At 52.4% G+C, this 17,822-nt stretch overlaps 1 protein-coding gene across 9 annotated transcripts in view; it reads right to left on the bottom strand.

Moving 5' to 3' along the window:
- CFAP65 (cilia and flagella associated protein 65) overlaps nucleotides 1–17,822 on the bottom strand; it is a 35,363-nt gene that overhangs the window by 207 nt on the left and 17,334 nt on the right. For 6 of the 9 annotated variants that reach the window (XM_047873875.1, XM_047873876.1, XM_047873873.1 and 3 more), the window contains 18 exons: nucleotides 16,596–16,754; nucleotides 16,237–16,387; nucleotides 15,431–15,559; nucleotides 13,699–13,912; nucleotides 13,247–13,375; nucleotides 9,155–9,331; nucleotides 8,793–8,859; nucleotides 8,533–8,643; nucleotides 6,248–6,439; nucleotides 5,989–6,147; nucleotides 4,746–4,889; nucleotides 4,329–4,442; nucleotides 4,043–4,150; nucleotides 2,710–2,754; nucleotides 2,303–2,505; nucleotides 1,888–2,016; nucleotides 894–1,382; nucleotides 64–201 (listed from right to left, as the gene is read on the bottom strand). In XM_047873875.1, coding sequence (XP_047729831.1) covers nucleotides 64–201; nucleotides 894–1,382; nucleotides 1,888–2,016; nucleotides 2,303–2,505; nucleotides 2,710–2,754; nucleotides 4,043–4,150; nucleotides 4,329–4,442; nucleotides 4,746–4,889; nucleotides 5,989–6,147; nucleotides 6,248–6,439; nucleotides 8,533–8,643; nucleotides 8,793–8,859; nucleotides 9,155–9,331; nucleotides 13,247–13,375; nucleotides 13,699–13,912; nucleotides 15,431–15,559; nucleotides 16,237–16,387; nucleotides 16,596–16,754 — 2,858 coding nt within the window. Of the gene's footprint in view, nucleotides 1–63; nucleotides 202–893; nucleotides 1,383–1,887; nucleotides 2,017–2,302; nucleotides 2,506–2,709; nucleotides 2,755–4,042; nucleotides 4,151–4,328; nucleotides 4,443–4,745; nucleotides 4,890–5,988; nucleotides 6,148–6,247; nucleotides 6,440–8,532; nucleotides 8,644–8,792; nucleotides 8,860–9,154; nucleotides 9,332–13,246; nucleotides 13,376–13,698; nucleotides 13,913–15,430; nucleotides 15,560–16,236; nucleotides 16,388–16,595; nucleotides 16,755–17,822 lie in introns of those variants that run through there. The other 3 variants (XM_047873879.1, XR_007155250.1, XM_047873880.1) reach the window with 3 other exon arrangements.

The raw sequence follows: 17,822 nt of genomic DNA, 5'->3' as shown, positions 1-17,822 counted from the left end.
TCGGGCCGAGCCAGCCCGCCCCTGCCGTCCCTCGCGCCCTTCTCGCGCAGTCGGCGCCCCCACCTGGAAACGCTGAACGGGGGCAGGGCGATGACGCGCGGCCGGGAGGTGAGCACCACCTCCCCGCGGCTCGCCTCCACCAGGATGTTCTGGATCATGTTCTCCAGCAGCGCCTCCTGCAGGTTGGCGAACGCCGGGAGACTGCGAGTGGCGGGGACACGGGTGTCAGCACCGCCCTCTACAGCGCTCGCGTTCTCCGCTTCCTCTGTGCTGTATACTGTGTGCCCTGTGCTCTATGTGGATTCTCATTTAACTTCCTGCCCTTCCAACACTATAAGGCATCCTTGTCCCAATTTTACAGACCCCCAAATTGGGGCTTAAAAGGGACCAAGTTGCCAAACGTTACACTGGCTGGTGCCAGTGGTGAAATCCGAACCCAGGCAACTGTAGGCCCCATCTCATCTCAGGGCCAGGCTTGGGAAAAGGCATCCAGCGGTGGGAGGGTCTCGAAGGGACCAGGTGGGGCCTAAGGAATCCCAACAAAGACAGAAAGCTGCCCCCAGAGCAGCCCCAGGGGAGGGACCTACCAGAAGAGGTGGTGCTTCTCTCTGGCCTCTAGAAACCCATTTAAGAGACTTTAGAGACTAGAACTACCCCCTGGAGATGATGTGCTAGTGAATGTTAATAGTCGGGTCTTGGAGGGAAAAAGTAAATCTCAGATCTCCATTCTGTAAATACCCCCTGAAGGCCTTCAGCTCAGAGAGATGGGAGTGCACGCTGAGCTGGGAAGAGCCTTGCACGCAGATAGAGGCTGGCCCCAGCACACCACTGCCTCCCAGGATCCTTCTGTGCACAGCTGCCCTCCAAACCCTCGCCTGGCTCTGGTTCCTCACCGGCTGATTGCCTCCTTCTCATCCTGCTCTTGCTCCTCCTTCACTATGACCTTCAGCTGCTGCTGCCACCGCCATTTCAGGGATTCCTGGGACATGTGCTGCCGTGTGGGCTCAATCGCCATCCAGGGCAACTTCTCTTCCTTCTCCAGCTCCTCTGCCTCCAGCTCCTTCTTGCCTGTCTCCTTCACCTCTTCTAGCTCCTCTTGTTCCTCTTCTTCCTCCTCCAACTCCTCCTCCTCCTCTTTGCTCTTCTCCTCCTCTTCTTCCATTTCTTTCTTCCCCAGACTCAGTTCGTCCTCCTCCTGCTCCTTGCCTTTGTCTTCCTCCCAGCTGCTGGAGGATGGAGACAGGACTGGTGCTAAGTGTAGGCTGTTGTTCTGGGCCATGAACTTGGCTGACTGCTCACTCCAGAACTGGCAGAAGTAAGGTATCTTCTCCACCAGGTTTTGGTCCACGGCCTCATGGAAGATCTTGTCTTCTAGCAGACCCCTGCATGGCAGGGAGGAAGAGAAGGTCCTTGCTGAGAGGCCTTGCAGCCCCCTGTGGGTCTCTGACTTCCGTGTTCCCCAAGGGGCAGTGCCTGCCTACTATGCCTACAAATGGGTGCTAAGCGGGGAAGGAGACCTCTTAGTTGCCCCCTCTATCCCTTCTTTGGAGGAAGGCACCTCTGGGCCCTGTGGGTTCTTAGAGGCAGAGCCAGGAGGTCAGAGTCACACAGACAAGGGACAGGAGTCCTGGGTAAACAGTGAACTGGCTTGGACCTTATCTACCAGCCATGGACAGGACAAAACTTAGGATCCAGCCCTGAGGATTCCTCTAGCCAGCTCCATTAGAGCTGCCCTATCCTGGGGCCACCAGTGGAAGGACCTTGTAAGGAAGTTCTAGTTTTCAAGAAAGGAAGGGACTTCAGGGCCCATGGGGGGAACCCAGAGTTGGCTGAATGAGTGCAGAGAGATGAGGGGAGTGATGAGGGTCCAGGGGCGGGGGTTGTCACCTGATGATGGCGGTGAGACAGTCAACCAGGAGTTGCTTCTCCTGCTTGGAGACAGGGGCCCACTTGTCAGGGGATTCTTCCTCAGAAGCCACCAACTCCTTCCTGGGGCATTTTCTCTTTGGCAGCTCCCTGGAACAGGCCGTGACATTCTGAGTGGTCTGGGCAAGCCACCATGCTGGGTGTGGGGTCATGAGCAATGGTGGTGGTGATGCAGTCATGAGAACATAGATGAACTTGGGGCAGGCCCTGGCTTTGGCCCAAATATAGTGCTACTGAATTTGGGGAACCAAGCCCAAACCTGAGTCGGCACAGGATCTGAAGAGGCTCCAAGTTGGCAAGGGAAAGAAGGTGGTGGGGCAGGAAGCCTAGTGAGGTTCCCCAGGGGGCAGAGACCCCTCCCTCCCTGAGAGTTCACCGGTGTAAGAAGTGGCGGGGAAAGTCGGAGAAGAAGTTGGCCAGGAAGTAGTCGGTGGCGTGTGCACGGGCAGTGAGGCCCAAACACAGTATGCCTGGCGAGGGCAGCTGGGGACACAGCCAGGATGGCTCCTCCTTTGAGATCTTAAGGTTCCAGCTGGCAGGCCGGTTGAGAGGCTGCTGATTCTTGATGGGGGGCAGCGTCTTTGAAAAGGGGGAGATGTGGATGACAGGGGTTTGGGGACCCCATCCCCATCACCGATGGGTCCCTAGCTCCCAACCAGGCCTTTAGGGCCAAATAGGGGTGTGACCCCTTCCTTCCAGGAAGCTGGGCCAGCAGTTGGAGGTATCTCTGGAAGCAAACAAGGATCTTTCAATTTATCCCAAGAGATGGGGTTAGGACCTCACCTTGTACTTCCTCACAGGTTCACAGGCTGTACAATATGCCCTTCTCTGTGGAAGCAAAGAGACCTGTGCTTAGGATATAAGACGCCTAGAGGGACTCCCCTCTTCCTATCCTTCCTGCTGACCCACAGAGGGCCTAAAGCCAATGCCAGGATCTGCCGCCCTCTTGATCCCACCCAACTCCCAGTCACACCCTTTTCCAGGACCTTCCCTAAGGAAGGTCTGCCTGCAGACAAGGAAAACCAGATAACCCAACTGAAGGAAAGAGAAAGAACATGCCACCAAACATGTGCAGGCTGTCCCAAGGGAGCGTGTCCTTGTGCCTTGGAGCTTTGTGGTTTGGTGTGGTAAGAAAACACCCTCCCTCATTAAGATGTAATTCAGAAATCCCTTCTCCCATACCCTCAAGACATGATTTGCATTCACAGTTGGGCCACAGTTTCAGAGGGGAGCAGTGCTTCCCTGGGGGTTCAGTGTGGTGAGGACAGAGGTGATCAAGGTGCAAAAATACTAGCACAGGGGGGCTGTGAAACCAGAGGAAGAACTAAGATGGATGTTTAGTCTCATGCTTATTATCAGTCTCTTCCTATAAATACTAATAGCCATGTTTAGCACATGCTTACCTGGTGCCCGGCACTGTTGGAGGCACTTTTCTTGTATGACCTCATTTAATCCTTACAACAATGCTGCAAAGCAGGTACTATTTTTCTTGCATCCAAAAATATTTTTTAAACTTTTATTTTTAACCTTCTTAATATGGAAATTTTCAAATGTGCAGGAAAGTGGAGAGAATGTACAAAGAGTCCTCCATTATCCACCACCCAGCTTCAAAAATCAGTAGCTCATGGCCAATCTTGTCTCATCTGGGCCCCACCTCTGGGCTATCTTGAAGCCAATCCCAGATGTCATATTATCCCCATTTTACAGTTGAGAGAACTAAGATAATTAAATAGCTTGACCAAGATGCCAGAGCTAGAAATCATCAAAGCCAAGCATCAAAACTCAGCAAATTGTCTCCAGAGTCTGCACCTGAACCCACTATACCACACTGTCTTCCAGAAGAGGGTGAGCTCTGTCTTGTTTCCCCTGGGTCCCAGAATTTAGCAGGCACCCATTAAATACTGGGGCTACATGAGACAGGGAATGGTCAGCCAGGTTTTTGTACCCAGAAGAGAGTCTCCTGGGGAGATGCTATGTTTTGTCTAATGAAAGAAAGCTAATCTAGGGCAGGCTGGCCAGTTTTGCATGTAAGACTACCTCAGATCACTACCTCTGACCCCTCTGGTAAGGCAGTCAGAAGATCTGTGGTGTTCAAGGCCCACTCTGGCCTCCTCACCTTTACTTTCTTATCTGTGATGGTGAATTCCACTTTCTGCCGCACCTCCTCACTCTTCCACTCTTGTAGCTCCTTATGGTACTGATTCAGGAGCTCCTGCTGGTGCACCTGTAGCCCAGGATGAGGACAGTGAAGGCCAAGGTCTGGAGGGTCTATGTGCTTTGGGCCCCCCTCATCCAGGGGCTGGCCCCTGCCTCTCTCTGGAAGTCTGGGGATCTCATAGCTCACCCCACACCCGAGGACTGGGAGCTCTGCCATCCCAGCTTCTCTCTGGTGCTGGTCCTACCTTGCACACTAGGTCCATGCTGTAGAAGCTGGCATGCACTGAGGTCTGCAGGGTCACCACAAATGGGATTGTCTCTTCAGGAGCCACCTTCCCTCTCATGGGACTCACAGACACCTGTTTGGGGAAGGGAGGTCTCTGGAGATTTTCAGGGATGGGATGGGGTGGGTAGGATGAGGTGGGGTGGAGCAGGTTGGACGGAGTGAGATGGTGGGACAGGATAAGATGGGATGGGATGGTGTGGGATGGAATAGGATGGGATGGGATGGATGGGATGGTGGGGTGGCCTGGGGTGGGATGGTGAGGGTAAGTTGGGTGGGATGGGGTAAGATGAAACAAGATGGGATAGGATGAGGTAGAATAGGGCAGGTCTGGAGCCCTGCTAGAGGCTCTGATTCTGTGGAAACAGGGGACTCTCACCTCCCCAAAGTCTAGAGGCTTCAGCTGCCACTCAAAGACAATGGTCTCATTCTTAGAGATGTTGTTGAGGAACAGAAGGCGGCGGCACTTGCTCTGCACAGGAATGTTTCCCAGAGAGATATGAGACCGGGACAGGAAGACATTCTGTTGGTGGAGACAACACAACAGCCACCTTGGGAGGTGAAGGAATAATAGCCATAGCAACCACTACCAGTTAGTGAGTGCTTTCAACAGGCCAGGTACCATGGTAGGCAGTTCACATGCATCTGATCTTCACCATGGTCCTGTGATATAGGTATTATTATTGTACCCATTTTACTGATGTCCTGCTAAGGTTTAGAGAACATAAATAATTTTTCCAAAGATCTCTTACAGGCACAGCTGGGAGAAACCCAGTCTCACTCTAAAGCCTATGATTTTGACCATTAAAATAGGCTTGGAAGGGCTGAAAAAAGGATGGCTGTAAATTAATTGGGGGATCAGCTGTTGGCTTCTTCACTGGGAACAAAACAGGGTGTCTGGAAAAACTGAGGCCACAGGGAAGGGGCACTTTCTCTCTGTCTAGAGCCTGAGTGCCTCCAGGGCTAGGACTTTGCCTGGCTCTTCTTTGTGTCCTCAGGGCCTTCATAGTGCTTCTCATGCAGTTAGAGTCCAAAAAGTGGAAGGGTGAACAGGAAGATGTATGGGTGGATAATGACTGGGTGGCTGCATGGAAGTATGGATGGTTACATGGTTGGGTAAATGGGCATGTGGGTCAATGGAAGGAGATGGGTGGACGGGTGGATGAATGAATGGGTCAGACCTCCCAACAGTGAGATGTGTTTGAACTAAAGATGGGTGTTACTGACCCTAGATGTCTTATAGCAAAATCCATCTGGGTCGAGAGGAGGAACTGTTCTGTATGAAGATAACATCTCACAGCCCTAAAATGGGAGAGCTTCCTTCAACCCCTTCCAGAATCCCCATCCCCATGTCCAGAGAAGAGGGCAGGATGCAGGGCCCTGCAGCAGGTGGAGTGGCTTGAGCAGGAACTCCTGTGGGCACTAGGTGGCAGGGTAAGCCTCTCTTTGAACCAGTGCTGCCTCCTAAATCTGGAGGAGGGCTGGTTCCAGGCTTCACCTCTGCAACCCTCCCTCTCACCTCCATCGCATTTCCTTCCTAGCTTCCCTATCCCTCCACTGGCCACCCCAGGGCCCTCGGGCTCCTCCTAGGCCTCAGACCTTCCTACCTCCCTTCCCCCTACCTGTCCAGGAACCATCAGCCTAGAATGTATGGAGTCGTTGTCCCAAGAGGAGATGTTGTGGAAGGGGGCTGTGTCCCCCATGACATGGGGGTCATAGCCCACTCCCTGGAAGCGGATGATGGCTGAGTTCCATCCTAGGATATGTATGGGCACATCCACCTGGGAAGTTAGGAGCGTGGGGAAGGGACTGGTCAGAGCAAGGCTTGCTGAGGAGGCCAACTCCAACATCCACCCTCAATTAGCCCAGGCTGCTGCTCACTGTGTAGGTCTTGGCCTCAATTGGTGAGAAGATCCACAAGACCTGAGCCGTTGAGCCTGGCTGGATCTCCCCTTGGGGGTTGAGGCAGCTGAAGACAGGGTGATCAAAATTCTTTTCCTGAACCTGTGACAGGATGTTGGTCTGGATCTCATATGTCACAGGCACTGAGCCACCGTTATACAGCTCATAAATCTGTAAGGGGAGGGGCAGGAAGAGTGACGTCTCCACACATCAGCTCAGGGCTGCAATGCAGACAGCCTGGGATTCTGTGTCCGCTATAGGAGGGCAGGTTGATCTCCATGATGTCACCCTTACAGCCCCAGAACCCCCTAACTACCTTGGGTTTCCCTTGTGGCTTGATCACCCAAGAAGTATGTAACTGTATTTTCAGACTGTGACACTTTAGGATACTCTGTAATCCTTTTTTCCCTTCTAAATTTACCTTTGTCAAGGCATAAGGGGACACTAATGCTTGTGTCTCTAGTGTTAAAATTTATAGAATTGGCCACGCATGCACCCTTCACTCTTTAGCATTTTCTAGGCTCTCTTTCTAACCACCTAACACTTTCCATGTCCAACATTAGAGGCAGTCCAGCTTAAAGGCAGATAAGGGAGTGTAAGGAAGGTATAAGGTTCCTCAAGGCTAACTCCAAAGTGTGGGAATCACAGAATGTCCTGGAAGAAACCAGACATCTTCTGGTCCAACCCTTCATTTTAAGAAAATGGAAGCCAGAGAGAATAAACAGTTCATTTGGATCTAGGTCTTGCCCCCTCATCTTTATCAGCACCTGCTCCTGAATATGCTGATTTTATTTTTCTTGCTTGGGTCACCCTCTGAGCTCCAGACCTGGTATCCAACCTCTTCCAGACAAGCCCCCTCCCCCCCCATTGTCTCATAAGCATCTACAATTTGGTAAAAAACCAAAGTCTTCACTACAAAGCCTATTTCTATATGCAGTGTATCTCCTTTCAGTAAATGCTCAAACTAGGAATTCAATACATCCCAATCCCTCCCTTTCTCCTACTTTCCAAGTCTGGCCCCAGCAAGTCCCAAAGATTCTGCCTCCATAATGTAAATTAAATCTGTTCGTTTCTATCTCCGCTGCCCTGTTGCAGGTCCAGACCACCATCTGTCACCACCTCATGAATGACAGAGGAAGTTTGGCCATGGTTGTGGAGATTGGCTGAAGGCACAATTGGGTCTCCTGGCTCCAGATCTGGGGGCATTCTCCATCATCGATGTTGAAGGCCATGGGGGAGTGGCCTAGTCTCTCTGGAAAGCTCTCCAGGGGGCACAAGAGTCTTTGCCTCCCAGGAAGCCAGTAGAGTAGAGGGTGGTATAGGAAATCAAACAGAGCTTGGGGCTCGGGATGCCCCCCCTTTAGGTCCAGAAGGCCCATTCCTCTGACTCTAGGATGGATGACCAGAGGCCTCTGCTCAGAAATACAAGGACTTCTAAAAGGTTAGAAATTTCTCAGCTGTGGCATGTTTGAGAAAACACTATGTCCTGCTCTGGGAGATTTCCAATGTACATTTTCAGAGCAAAGGAACTCAATTCCTTCCAATTAATACAGAAAATTCTATAGCTTTGCAAGGATTCACATTTGTTTTTCACACTCTAGAAAGAGGTCCTTCAAGGAGAGGGAGCCAAGATGGCGGAACAGGAGGGAAGTTTTTTGTGTGTCTCGCGTCCATGAAATACAGTCAGACCAACACTAAACCATCCTGCACACCTAGAAAACTGATTTGAGGATTAACAGAAAGAGGTCCTTCTTGGGAGCAGTGATTTTCAAACTGGGGCTGAGACCTATTAGTGAGCAGGTCAGGAAACTAATTTAGCAGGTCATGTCCAGTGTGTAAGAAATGGAATGCAATAAAATAAAAACGGAAGACATCAGAACACTTTGCATGTAGTAGGGTACATATGGATTTGTGATACTATGTTTCAGTTGGTATATGATGTATGTACTTACTGGGTTATTATCCAAAACACCTTAATGTGATTCATGGTCAAAGAAGTTTGAAAAATCCTCTGCTAGAGGAGAGAACCCTCTGCTTTTGCAGGGGAATGAGGTCTGGCAAAGGGCTTAGCACTAGGCACCAGGAAGCAGAAACGTCTCGATTTGGCTCTCTCCCAATTGCCCAATCTCAGGGTTCAAACTTGTAGCCCCACCTGGTAGAGTAAGGACTTCTGGAAGGTAGGGTCTTTGTCACCTCTATACATGCTGATGTATAGAGATCAATGCTTAGGCTTCTTGGTAACCAGGACAATGTAGACTACTGACCTGCCTTGGGGGCAGTGTGTCGTCGATGGGGACAGGGATGAACTGGTGGCTAGTGGAGGTGAAGTGCACGTACTTTTGCTCCAGCTTCACTGTCACACCTATGAAATTTAGCTGGAAATAGAAAGCCCATGAGTAGCATCCTTCCCTGGGAGGAAGTGAAGCACCCAACAGAGAGATCTAGACCCTAGCTCCCCAGGGGGGAGCACGGTTCCCTGCTACTCTCTCCGGTGTCCAGGGTAAGAGGAGCTCTAGGGTCTCACCAGGATCTCACGGCCATAGGACACCTTGAAGAGCACTGGGAGGTGATCAGTGCCGATGAACATGTGGCTGGAAGGGAGGAGACAAATATGGGATGAGTTATTGAGCCCTGGTACAAGTGGAAGAGCAAAGTACCTGTGACTTTGAGGCAGCCAGCCCCTGGGAACATGTGGAAACCCCTGAGTTGTGATGGGGCAAGAGGAAAATCAAACCTCCCCACCAGGTGGGTGGGCAGGGTCCTCCCAGGGTAGCAGCCACTTAGGGTACCCTGGAATCACAGAGTGCAAGGCCAAGCTCTTCCAGGAACCAAGGGAAAGGGGGATCTCCAGGACAAGAAGTGTAAGGACTGGCATGGGAGGAGCACCTGTATTTGAACTCCACCATCTGCTCTTGCCCAGGACCTAGGCTCCCAGCCTTGGGGCTGATGGAGAATATGCAGTTGTCCTGTACACGCATTTGGTGCAGCTCAGTGCCGTCAAACTCTGCTTGCTCTGCCCACAGCTCCAGGTCAATCTGCTGGTCACTTGGGAAGAGGAACGCCCTGAGAGAGGGGTACAGAGCAGGACTGAAGCCTCTTAGAACAGAGAGGTGGGACCTCTGAGCTCCAGATGGGATGGATGGAAGTCTCCCCCACTCCCTCCCCCAATTTGGTAAGCCATCCCATGCACAGCTGAGCAAACGTGGCTACGGTTGATTCTCATTTCATAATAGCCCCCAAACTTGGGAACAGCAGCAGGTCCCTGGTGACACAAAGTGTCAGGTCAGGGCTTCCATTGTGGGTCCAGGGGGAGTGCCTGTGTAGGTAACTTTGTGTAGGTAACTTTGAGTTAGTTAGCCACTAACCCTGGAGGGGTTGGTGTGACACAGCTCTTAGGAAGGGCCATTTGAAGCACCTAAAAATGCTGGCAGGACCAACCAGAGGCCCCTAAGAGGTAGGGTGTCCAGGATGGCATGGGCACAGGGGCAGAGAACCGATGGCCCAGCAGGGCTGGCTCTCTTGAATCTGGAGCAGTTCTGGGCATAGAATTGATGCCTCCCAAAATGCCTCACATTGTGGGAAAGTAGATATTACACTCTCACTAGCTGACAAAACAAGTGGCAAATGGGTCCCCAGGTTACAATCTGAAAAGACGGACCCCTTCACTCACAAAGGCACGGCACAGAACTGGGCTCAACCTGGGCCATGACAGGGAGGGCACGGACAGGGAGCAGTCAGATGGGGAAATGCTCAACAAAGAGTGGAGGAAATGCAAATCAAGACTCCCTTGAATCAACCTGAAATATTTTCACATCAGAAACGTAATAAACAGTTCCACTCGGGGCATCTGGGTGGCTCAGTCGGTTAAGCATCCAACTCTTGGCTTCAGCTCAGGTCATGATCTCGTGGTTTGGTGAATTTGAGCTCACCCTTCGGCTCCAGGCTAAGGTTGTTCAGCACGAAGCCTTCTTGGGATTCTCTCTCTCCACCCCTCTCTCTCTGCCCCTTCCCTGCTCGTTCTGTCTCTCTCAAAATAAATGAATAAAACTAAAAAACCAAACACATACACACAAAAAACAAACAAACAAACAAAAAACCAGTTCCACTCAATGCCTTCCCTTCAAACATTGGGAAGGAAGGAACCGCTACCACTTTTGTTGTAGGGATTTTGACAGGGCCGACTAGAATTGTAGCAGCTCATGCCCTTTGACTCAGAAATTCCCTCCTGGGAAACTAACCTGTAGGAATAAATGCATGCTTGTGCACGCATGTGCACGCATACACAGATGTTTATTACAACTTTCTTTGTTGTGGCAAAAAAAAAAAGGCACTGGGAACAACTAATGTCATCCAGTGTGAGATTAGCTTAATAAGGGCCATTCATATTGGGGAGTATTATGCAATATATTAAACAGAATGAGTTAGAGTTGTATGCATCGATCTGTATTGAGCTGAACGGAATGTTACTGGCATCATGTTGAGTGAAAATGTTATTGGTGTAATGCTGAGCAGAAATCATTATGTATAGTATTGTGCCATTACTGTGAAAAAAAAGCAAGAGAAATATAATAACTCCTGGACTGTGTTTGTGTGTACGTTGTCCAAGCGCTGAGTGTGAAAGCCCACTCCACACCCCTCATCACCCCAGCACAGTGGACGTGGAATGGGACCTGGGGAGTTTCTCACTTTTCTTCCATCACCTTTGTGATTTTTGACAGGTGAATAAACTGCTTTTGTCATTTCATTAGTGGGGGGGATACTGATCAGATGCAAAACTGGAGATCTTGCTACTTTGGGGTTATCTCGATAGTTCTGACACTTCCGTTTCCCTCGCTGCCTGCACCCAGTCCCCATCCCAATAATCCCACACCCCTTCCCTGCCAGTCTTCTAGTGTGTGTTTCCCTTCCTGTTCCCCCACCTCAAGCTGCTAGTCCGTTTCTCTCCCTGCACCCTGCACCCCAGACCGGAGTGATAGGTCATGGATGTAGATCATGTCTTTGTCCCCATCCCCGCTTACATCACCATCAATGCCCTCAGGAAGAAGTTCAAACTCTTAAAAAGATGCCAAGGTCCCGACGCCTTGGCCCTTGCCTGCCTCCCAAGCCACATCCCGGGCCCCTTCCTCCCTATGAATCCTCCAGCCACTCTGAGACCTTTTCTCTTAGCCACGTACGTGCCAGGCCCTCTGTCTGGAAGGTTCTTTGCAGTCTCTCTGCCTCATCTCCCTAGGCTGCAGGTCTAGCTTAGTTATAGCTTTCTTTAGCACACATCACCCTGCATCAAAAAGTTGGCCTGCCCCAGACCCCTATGGCACCCAGAGGGCCAGGCTTGGAATTGTTGGCACCTGGATTCTGAGGGCCAGGTCTGGAGCCTGGACCTAGGAAGCCCCCCGTAAACATTTAGCCAGGACTTAATGAGTGCACGAGAGAACAGATGTTAACCAGCATATCTGGTGTCCCTAAAGCCTTCTGTCTCCCTGGCCAGGAGCAAAGGCACCAGAGGAGATGACCCGGAGGGAGAATGGCTGCTATGGGGCTTCTATTTCTTCTGATGCTCCCCCTCCCACTTGGGGTTCTCACCCTGTCCTGCCTGCTGCCACCTCTAGGCCAACTCCACACTCCCCATTTCTCACTGGTCCTGGCAAGAACAAAACCTTCAGTCTGTTCTTTATGAGCTCAGCAGAGACCAGCTAGAATTTTCAAAAATAGCCTTCTAAGAAACTGAAAGGAAACACAACAACACAAAAAGCCTAGGAGAGTCAAGCCTTCCAAGGAAAGTCCGCTGTGCTTGGAATCCTGGAAGAAGCACGGACTGCCTTCCTGGACCTCAAATGATCTCCTGACGGATGGGCCCAGCTCAGCGGGCACCTTGCCTGGATTTCCTCCCACCTCGGTTTCCAGCAACCTGGACTCTCTCCACAGAGAGTATGAGCTGGCTTGCTCCTGCACAAACACACTTGCATGCATAATCCCCACCAAAATACCCTGTGCCGTGCCAGGACAGACTAACGCCACTTTTCCTGTAGGGCCTGGCTTCTGGCCACTCGAAGAGCCCAGTGAATGGCAGATCTGGAGCTCAGGCGGGCCCCGGGCCTTCCCCACCAGGCCAGCAGTCCTGTCTGCCAAGCTTCCTCAAGTCACCAGGGCCAGGAACCCTCAGCCACTCATAGTCCTGGCCCTTCTCAGACAGGAGCCACCTAGGGAGCCATCTTCCCCAGCTGCTCCCACCGCAGGGAGGGGCAGCATGATCCAGAGAGTAAGGACGGCCAGTGCACCCCTGATGATGCAGGCCCCACCCCAACTTTGCCCCCACACACCCCAAGACTCTGCTCAGGCAGGAAGTTTCCCGAGATCACAGAACCCCCCCCCCCCAACATATTTTCCCAGGCTGGGCCCCTGACTGTCTCTCCCAAGCCTGACCCAGATGGGTACACTTCTTTCTCACCTCCGCTTAGCCAAGAAAAGTTAGAAGTCATCAAAAGGAAGTTTACTAGGAAATCAAGACGCGTGGCAGAGACAGGGGGGAAGAACAAGAAACAGCCTTGGCATGGAAACAGGATGTTTACTGGATCCAAGTTCGGGCCCCCAGTGGGAAGAAAGTCGAGCACAGCAAGGGCCAAGCTTGGCAGGCTCAGGGCCCCAGGCCGGTGCCCATGTGACCTGGAGAAGTGCAGCCTGCCCCGCGGCCAGCCTCAAGCCTTCCTGCAGCCCAGGTGTTTTGGCTCAGCCATGTCATCCTCCCAGACACTGGCTCGGCGACAGCCTGTCCCTGTCCTTCCCTACCAGAGATCTTCACTCGCCCCCATGCAGGCCTGGCCTACCTGGACTGAGGCTCTGTCCCACCCTGGCCTCCCCATCCCATCAATGAGGGGATCCACTGTTCACAGAGATCAGGCAGCCAGGACTACCACCAACAAGAGAAGGCCTCCAACACCTGTCTCCCAAGCCCTTCAGAAGCCCCCTCCAAGCCCACCATACCAGTCCAGGGGTACTGCTCCAATGTTCTTCAGGGCCAGGAGCACCACAGAGGGCCGGGCCTCTATCGGTGCTGCTCCAAAATTGAAGTCGAGCTTCAGAGGGGTGAAGACGGTAGGGATCTGGCTTGTGCTGTGTGGAACAGAGAAACAGACTCAGAGACAGGTGGGAACAGTATAGGGCCCTCCCGGGGGGGGTGGGGGGTGGGGCGGTGGCTAGCTCAGCACTCCTCTTTCTGCAGGTGGGAATTGGAGAATCTGGGACTCAGGGGCAGGGGTGGGCTAGTGCTTCGGACCTTGAGCCAAGCCCTGACTTCTCCTGGCCCCTCCAGGGATGGGCAAGAATTCAGGGGGAGATGAGAGTATTCATGGGCAGGGCCTGGCGCTGGGAGTGCGGTCAGAAAGCTCCAAGAACATCCCCACATGGGCCCTGCCCCTTCTGTCCGCCCACCTCACCTGTGCCGGGTAGGCACCTTATAGGTGAGCTCCTCGGGGGTAGGGTCGCGCTCCAAGTAACTGTTGAGCCTGTCCAGGGAGAAGAGGCGCCACAGGTGCTTCCGGGTGATGCCCTCAGCGCTGCCCATGGAGCAGACGTCCAGGATGGAGAGTAAGGGGTACACAGCCGTCAAGAAGACGTGACACAGCTCCTGCTTCTCCCCAGCCTTGTTATCTAGGCGGAAGACATGTGGGAGAGAGGAGTGGCCTCACCTCCCAGCTGCCCTGGGGCAGAGCAGAGCACACAGGCTGAGGGTGTAGGACAACCTGCCTGGGACCCTTGTCAGGAACAGCAGGTGTCTCCCAGGCTCTGGGACGTTTCCAGCCAACAGTGAAGCCTTGTCACATACTTTCTATGTGTCAAGCATTGTCTTTTTTTTTTTTTTAATGTTTATTTATCTTTGAGAGAGACAGAGCTCAAGCAGGGGAGGGGCAGAGAGAGAGGGAGACACAGAATCTGAAGCAGGTTCCAGGCTCTGACGTGGGGCTCGAACCCACGAGCCGTGAGATCATGACCTGAACCAAAGTCGGAGGCTTCACCCACTGAGCCACCCAGGCGCTCCATGTCAGGCATTGTCTTAAGTGCTCTTCATGCATCACTGTATCTAATGTGCACCGTTCATTACTGTTTTCAAACTAACTTTCACTAACAGCTTTATTGAGATATAATTTAGGGGCACCTGGGTGGCTGAGTCAGTTAAGCGTCTGGCTCTTGATTTTGGCTTTCTGCACTGACCCTGTAGAGCCTGCTTGGGACTCTCTCTCTGCCCCTCCCCTGCTCCTACTGTCTCTGTCTCAAAATAAATAAACTTAAAATAATTTATAAAAAAAAAAAGAGATGTAATTTATATGCCATAAAATTAACCCTTTTAACACATACAATTCAGATTTTTCGTATATTCAGAGTCGTGCAACCATTACCACTGTCCATATTACAGCATGTTCATCACCCCAGAAAGAAACCTGGTACCAAGTAGCTGTCGGTCTCCATTCTCCCCTCCCCCCGTCCCTGGCAACCACTGATCTGCTTTCTGTCTCTACAGATTTGCCTATTCTGGACATTTCATATCAATGGAATCATACAATATGTGGCTTTTTTTGTGACTGGCTTCTTTTGCTTGCCCTAATGTTTTCAAGGTTCGCCGATGTGGTAACATGTATCAGTACTTCTTTTTTTTTGGCCTGTGCACCATTATTATTCCCATTTTACTATGTGGAAACTGAGGCAGAGGGTGCTTAATCAATTTGCTAAATTACACAGCTAGTGAATGCTCGGACCAGGAGCCAATCCTAGGCAGTCTGGCTCGGATCTACGCTCTTACCCACTCTTCTGTGCTGCCCCAGACTCCTCCCAGTGGGCCCCGGAGCAAGCTGGTAACAACTCCATTTTATAGAGGAGGAAGCTGAGGCCCCCACGTGGTTGGGGATTTGTCTTAAGATCCCATAGTAAATAGGCACAGCTCCAAACCCTTCACACTGAGCCCTCCACGGCTCAGGCACACACAGGCACACATACAGACGCATGTGGTTGGCATGAGACATACATGCCATTCACCCAAAGGCACACCCTTGCACGCTAACACTCACTCTGCTTTCCCTGTCCGGAACCTCAGCACCCTTCCGACCCAAGTCCTGCTCACACAGCCCTCCCCCTTTCCTCCCTGACCCTGATTCTGCCAGATGGCCCAGGTACCTCTGTGTGAGAGGAGGGAGTAGCTGATAATCCAGGAGTACTGGGACCGGCGGTTGGGACATGCCGACAAGCAGATGGTGTCCTGGGACCGGGGTGGCATTCTGCCCTCAGTACGGTCCATCTGCAAAGCTGCTCAGGGATGACCCAGGTGGGGTCAAGGGTAGAAGGGGCCCTCAGTGCAGGCCGAAGAGTCCCGGTCTCTCCTCCTGCTCCTTCCCAGATACCCTCTCCCGGACCAGCAGAGAACCGGCTAGAGAGCAGGCCCAGAGCTGGGAAGCGGGGAGCAGAGTCCCTCCTCCCAGACCAGACAGAGGCAACCAGTCTTCATGTCATGGGCACCTGCTAAGCACTTTGTTCCACCCAGCCGCCCTGTGAGGTAGGTGCCAACAATAGACCCATTTTACAGATGAGGAAGCTGAGGCTCAGAGAGTGAACTGCCTAATACCACACATCGAAAGGTAGAAACACCAAGTTTTAAGCCCTGCTCTGCCTGCCCCGAAACCATGATCTGGTTAACCTTTTTTTTTTTTTTTTTTTTTAATTTGAGAGAGCGAGTGCATGCACGAGAGCAAACAGGGGAGGGGCAGAAGGAGAGAGACAGAATCTTAAGCAGGTTCCCTGCTCATTGTGGAGCCCGATGTGTGTGTGGGGGGGTGCTCGATGCACAACCCTGGGATCATGACCTGAGCCAAAATCAGGAGTCAGATGCTCAACCGACTGAGACCTCCAGGCGCCCCTAACCAGTCTTAACCAGTGCCCCTCACTGCCTGCCTCCCTCGCCCCAGTCCAAGCCCAGGCCCGAGTACCAAGTGGGCTGTCGTCCATGACCTCAGGGCTACACTGCTCCAGGAACAGGCGATAATATAGGGTGCAGTTGCCGTCGTTCAGAAGCACCAGCAACCTGGACTGCTTGCTGTTCACCAGCAGGTTCCCGAAATCCAGCTCCTTTTCCTTTGCCTGAGGACCCGAGTCAGCCAGCCACAGCCCTGGCTTTCCCACCCCTGGCTTCAGGGAATCTCCAAGGCAGGGCAGGGCCAGAGGGCTCCCATCCCCTGCCCTCTTGGAGTCGGGCACCCCGGGGCCTCCCCCGCCCCCCGCCGCCACCTATGCCCTGGCCCCCAGAGCCCCAGCTCCCAGCCCCACCTGCCAGAGTTCCCCTACTCACAGAGAGCCTGCTGGTAATGCCCATGCCCACCAGCCGGAGCATGTAGTGGGTGGTAGCGGGGGGCTTGGTGTCTGGGGGCAGACCGGCTTCCCAGACCCACATCCCCACTCGGAATAGGTACTTGGTCTCCTTCAGTGGGCTGAAGGTCCACGTCACCGTCTGGGGTCAGAGAGATCATCCCTGCATGGGGCTCTCCAGAACCCCCTGCCCAGGCCCCTGGCATCTGAGAATATCAAGCTATGGTACCCCTTTCTGAGTGTTTACCCCATGTCAGGCACTTGTCACACATCATATGTTATGTTGTCTCCCTCAGTCCCTCAATCCTTTATCCCCACCAGCTAAGTGGTATTATTTTAGTGCCTCATTTTCTTCCTTCTTTCCTTCCTTCCTTCCTTCCTTCCTTCCTTCCTTCCTTCCTTCTTTTCCTTTCCTTTCCTTTCCTTTCCTTTCCTTTCTTTCTTTCTTTTTGAGAGAGAGAGACAGAAAGCACTCTGGCACATCAGTGGGGGAGGGGCAAAAGGAAAGGGAGAGGGAGGCAGGGAGAGAAAATCTCAACCATGCCCAGCTCGGAGCCTGACTCAGAGCTCATTTCTCATGATCCTGAGATCATGATCTGAGCTTAAATCAAGAGTCAGACGCTCAACCGACTGAGCCATCCAGGCGCAGGGAACTTGCTCAAGGTCACACAGCTGGTGAGAGTGCTTGGTGGGAGCTGGGGTGTGAACTCTCAAAGCTGACTCCAGGGCCTGTGTGGTCTCTCACCTCGCTACTACCTGGGTTCTTCCAGACACTGTGTGTTGGTGGCCTTGGCCCAAATTTGGTCCCCCAAATGGTCTATAAGGCCCTAGACCAGGGAATGAGGCTCTGCTAGTTTGGGGCCCAGCCTGTGTCCCCCTCCAGACTGCTGCTCAGATCTCAAGGAGTACCCTTCCTCATGACTTAATGACACCCCACCCATTTGGCCCCAAATACAGCTGCTCCAAACCACCTCCCAGCCATCTCACGGCTTTGGGGACCGTGGAGGGAGAGTGGACTTGCCCCTTGAAACTCTGGTTCAAGTTCCAGCTCTGCACCTCCTAATTTACAATCTTAGTAAATGACTTTTTCTGCTCTAAGTCTCAATTCTTCTTTGTAAAATGGGAGTTATGACAGGGGTAACTGTCACACCTACTTAGAAGGCAGGGGAGGTGATTACAGATTGAATGGGAGGGTGCACACGGTAAGCCT

This window comes from Prionailurus viverrinus, chromosome C1 (assembly GCF_022837055.1).
Source record: "Prionailurus viverrinus isolate Anna chromosome C1, UM_Priviv_1.0, whole genome shotgun sequence".
In the NCBI taxonomy this organism is placed as follows: domain Eukaryota; kingdom Metazoa; phylum Chordata; class Mammalia; order Carnivora; family Felidae; genus Prionailurus; species Prionailurus viverrinus.
Note: the sequence above shows the minus strand (reverse complement) of the source record. Positions and strands in the feature narration are given on the sequence as shown.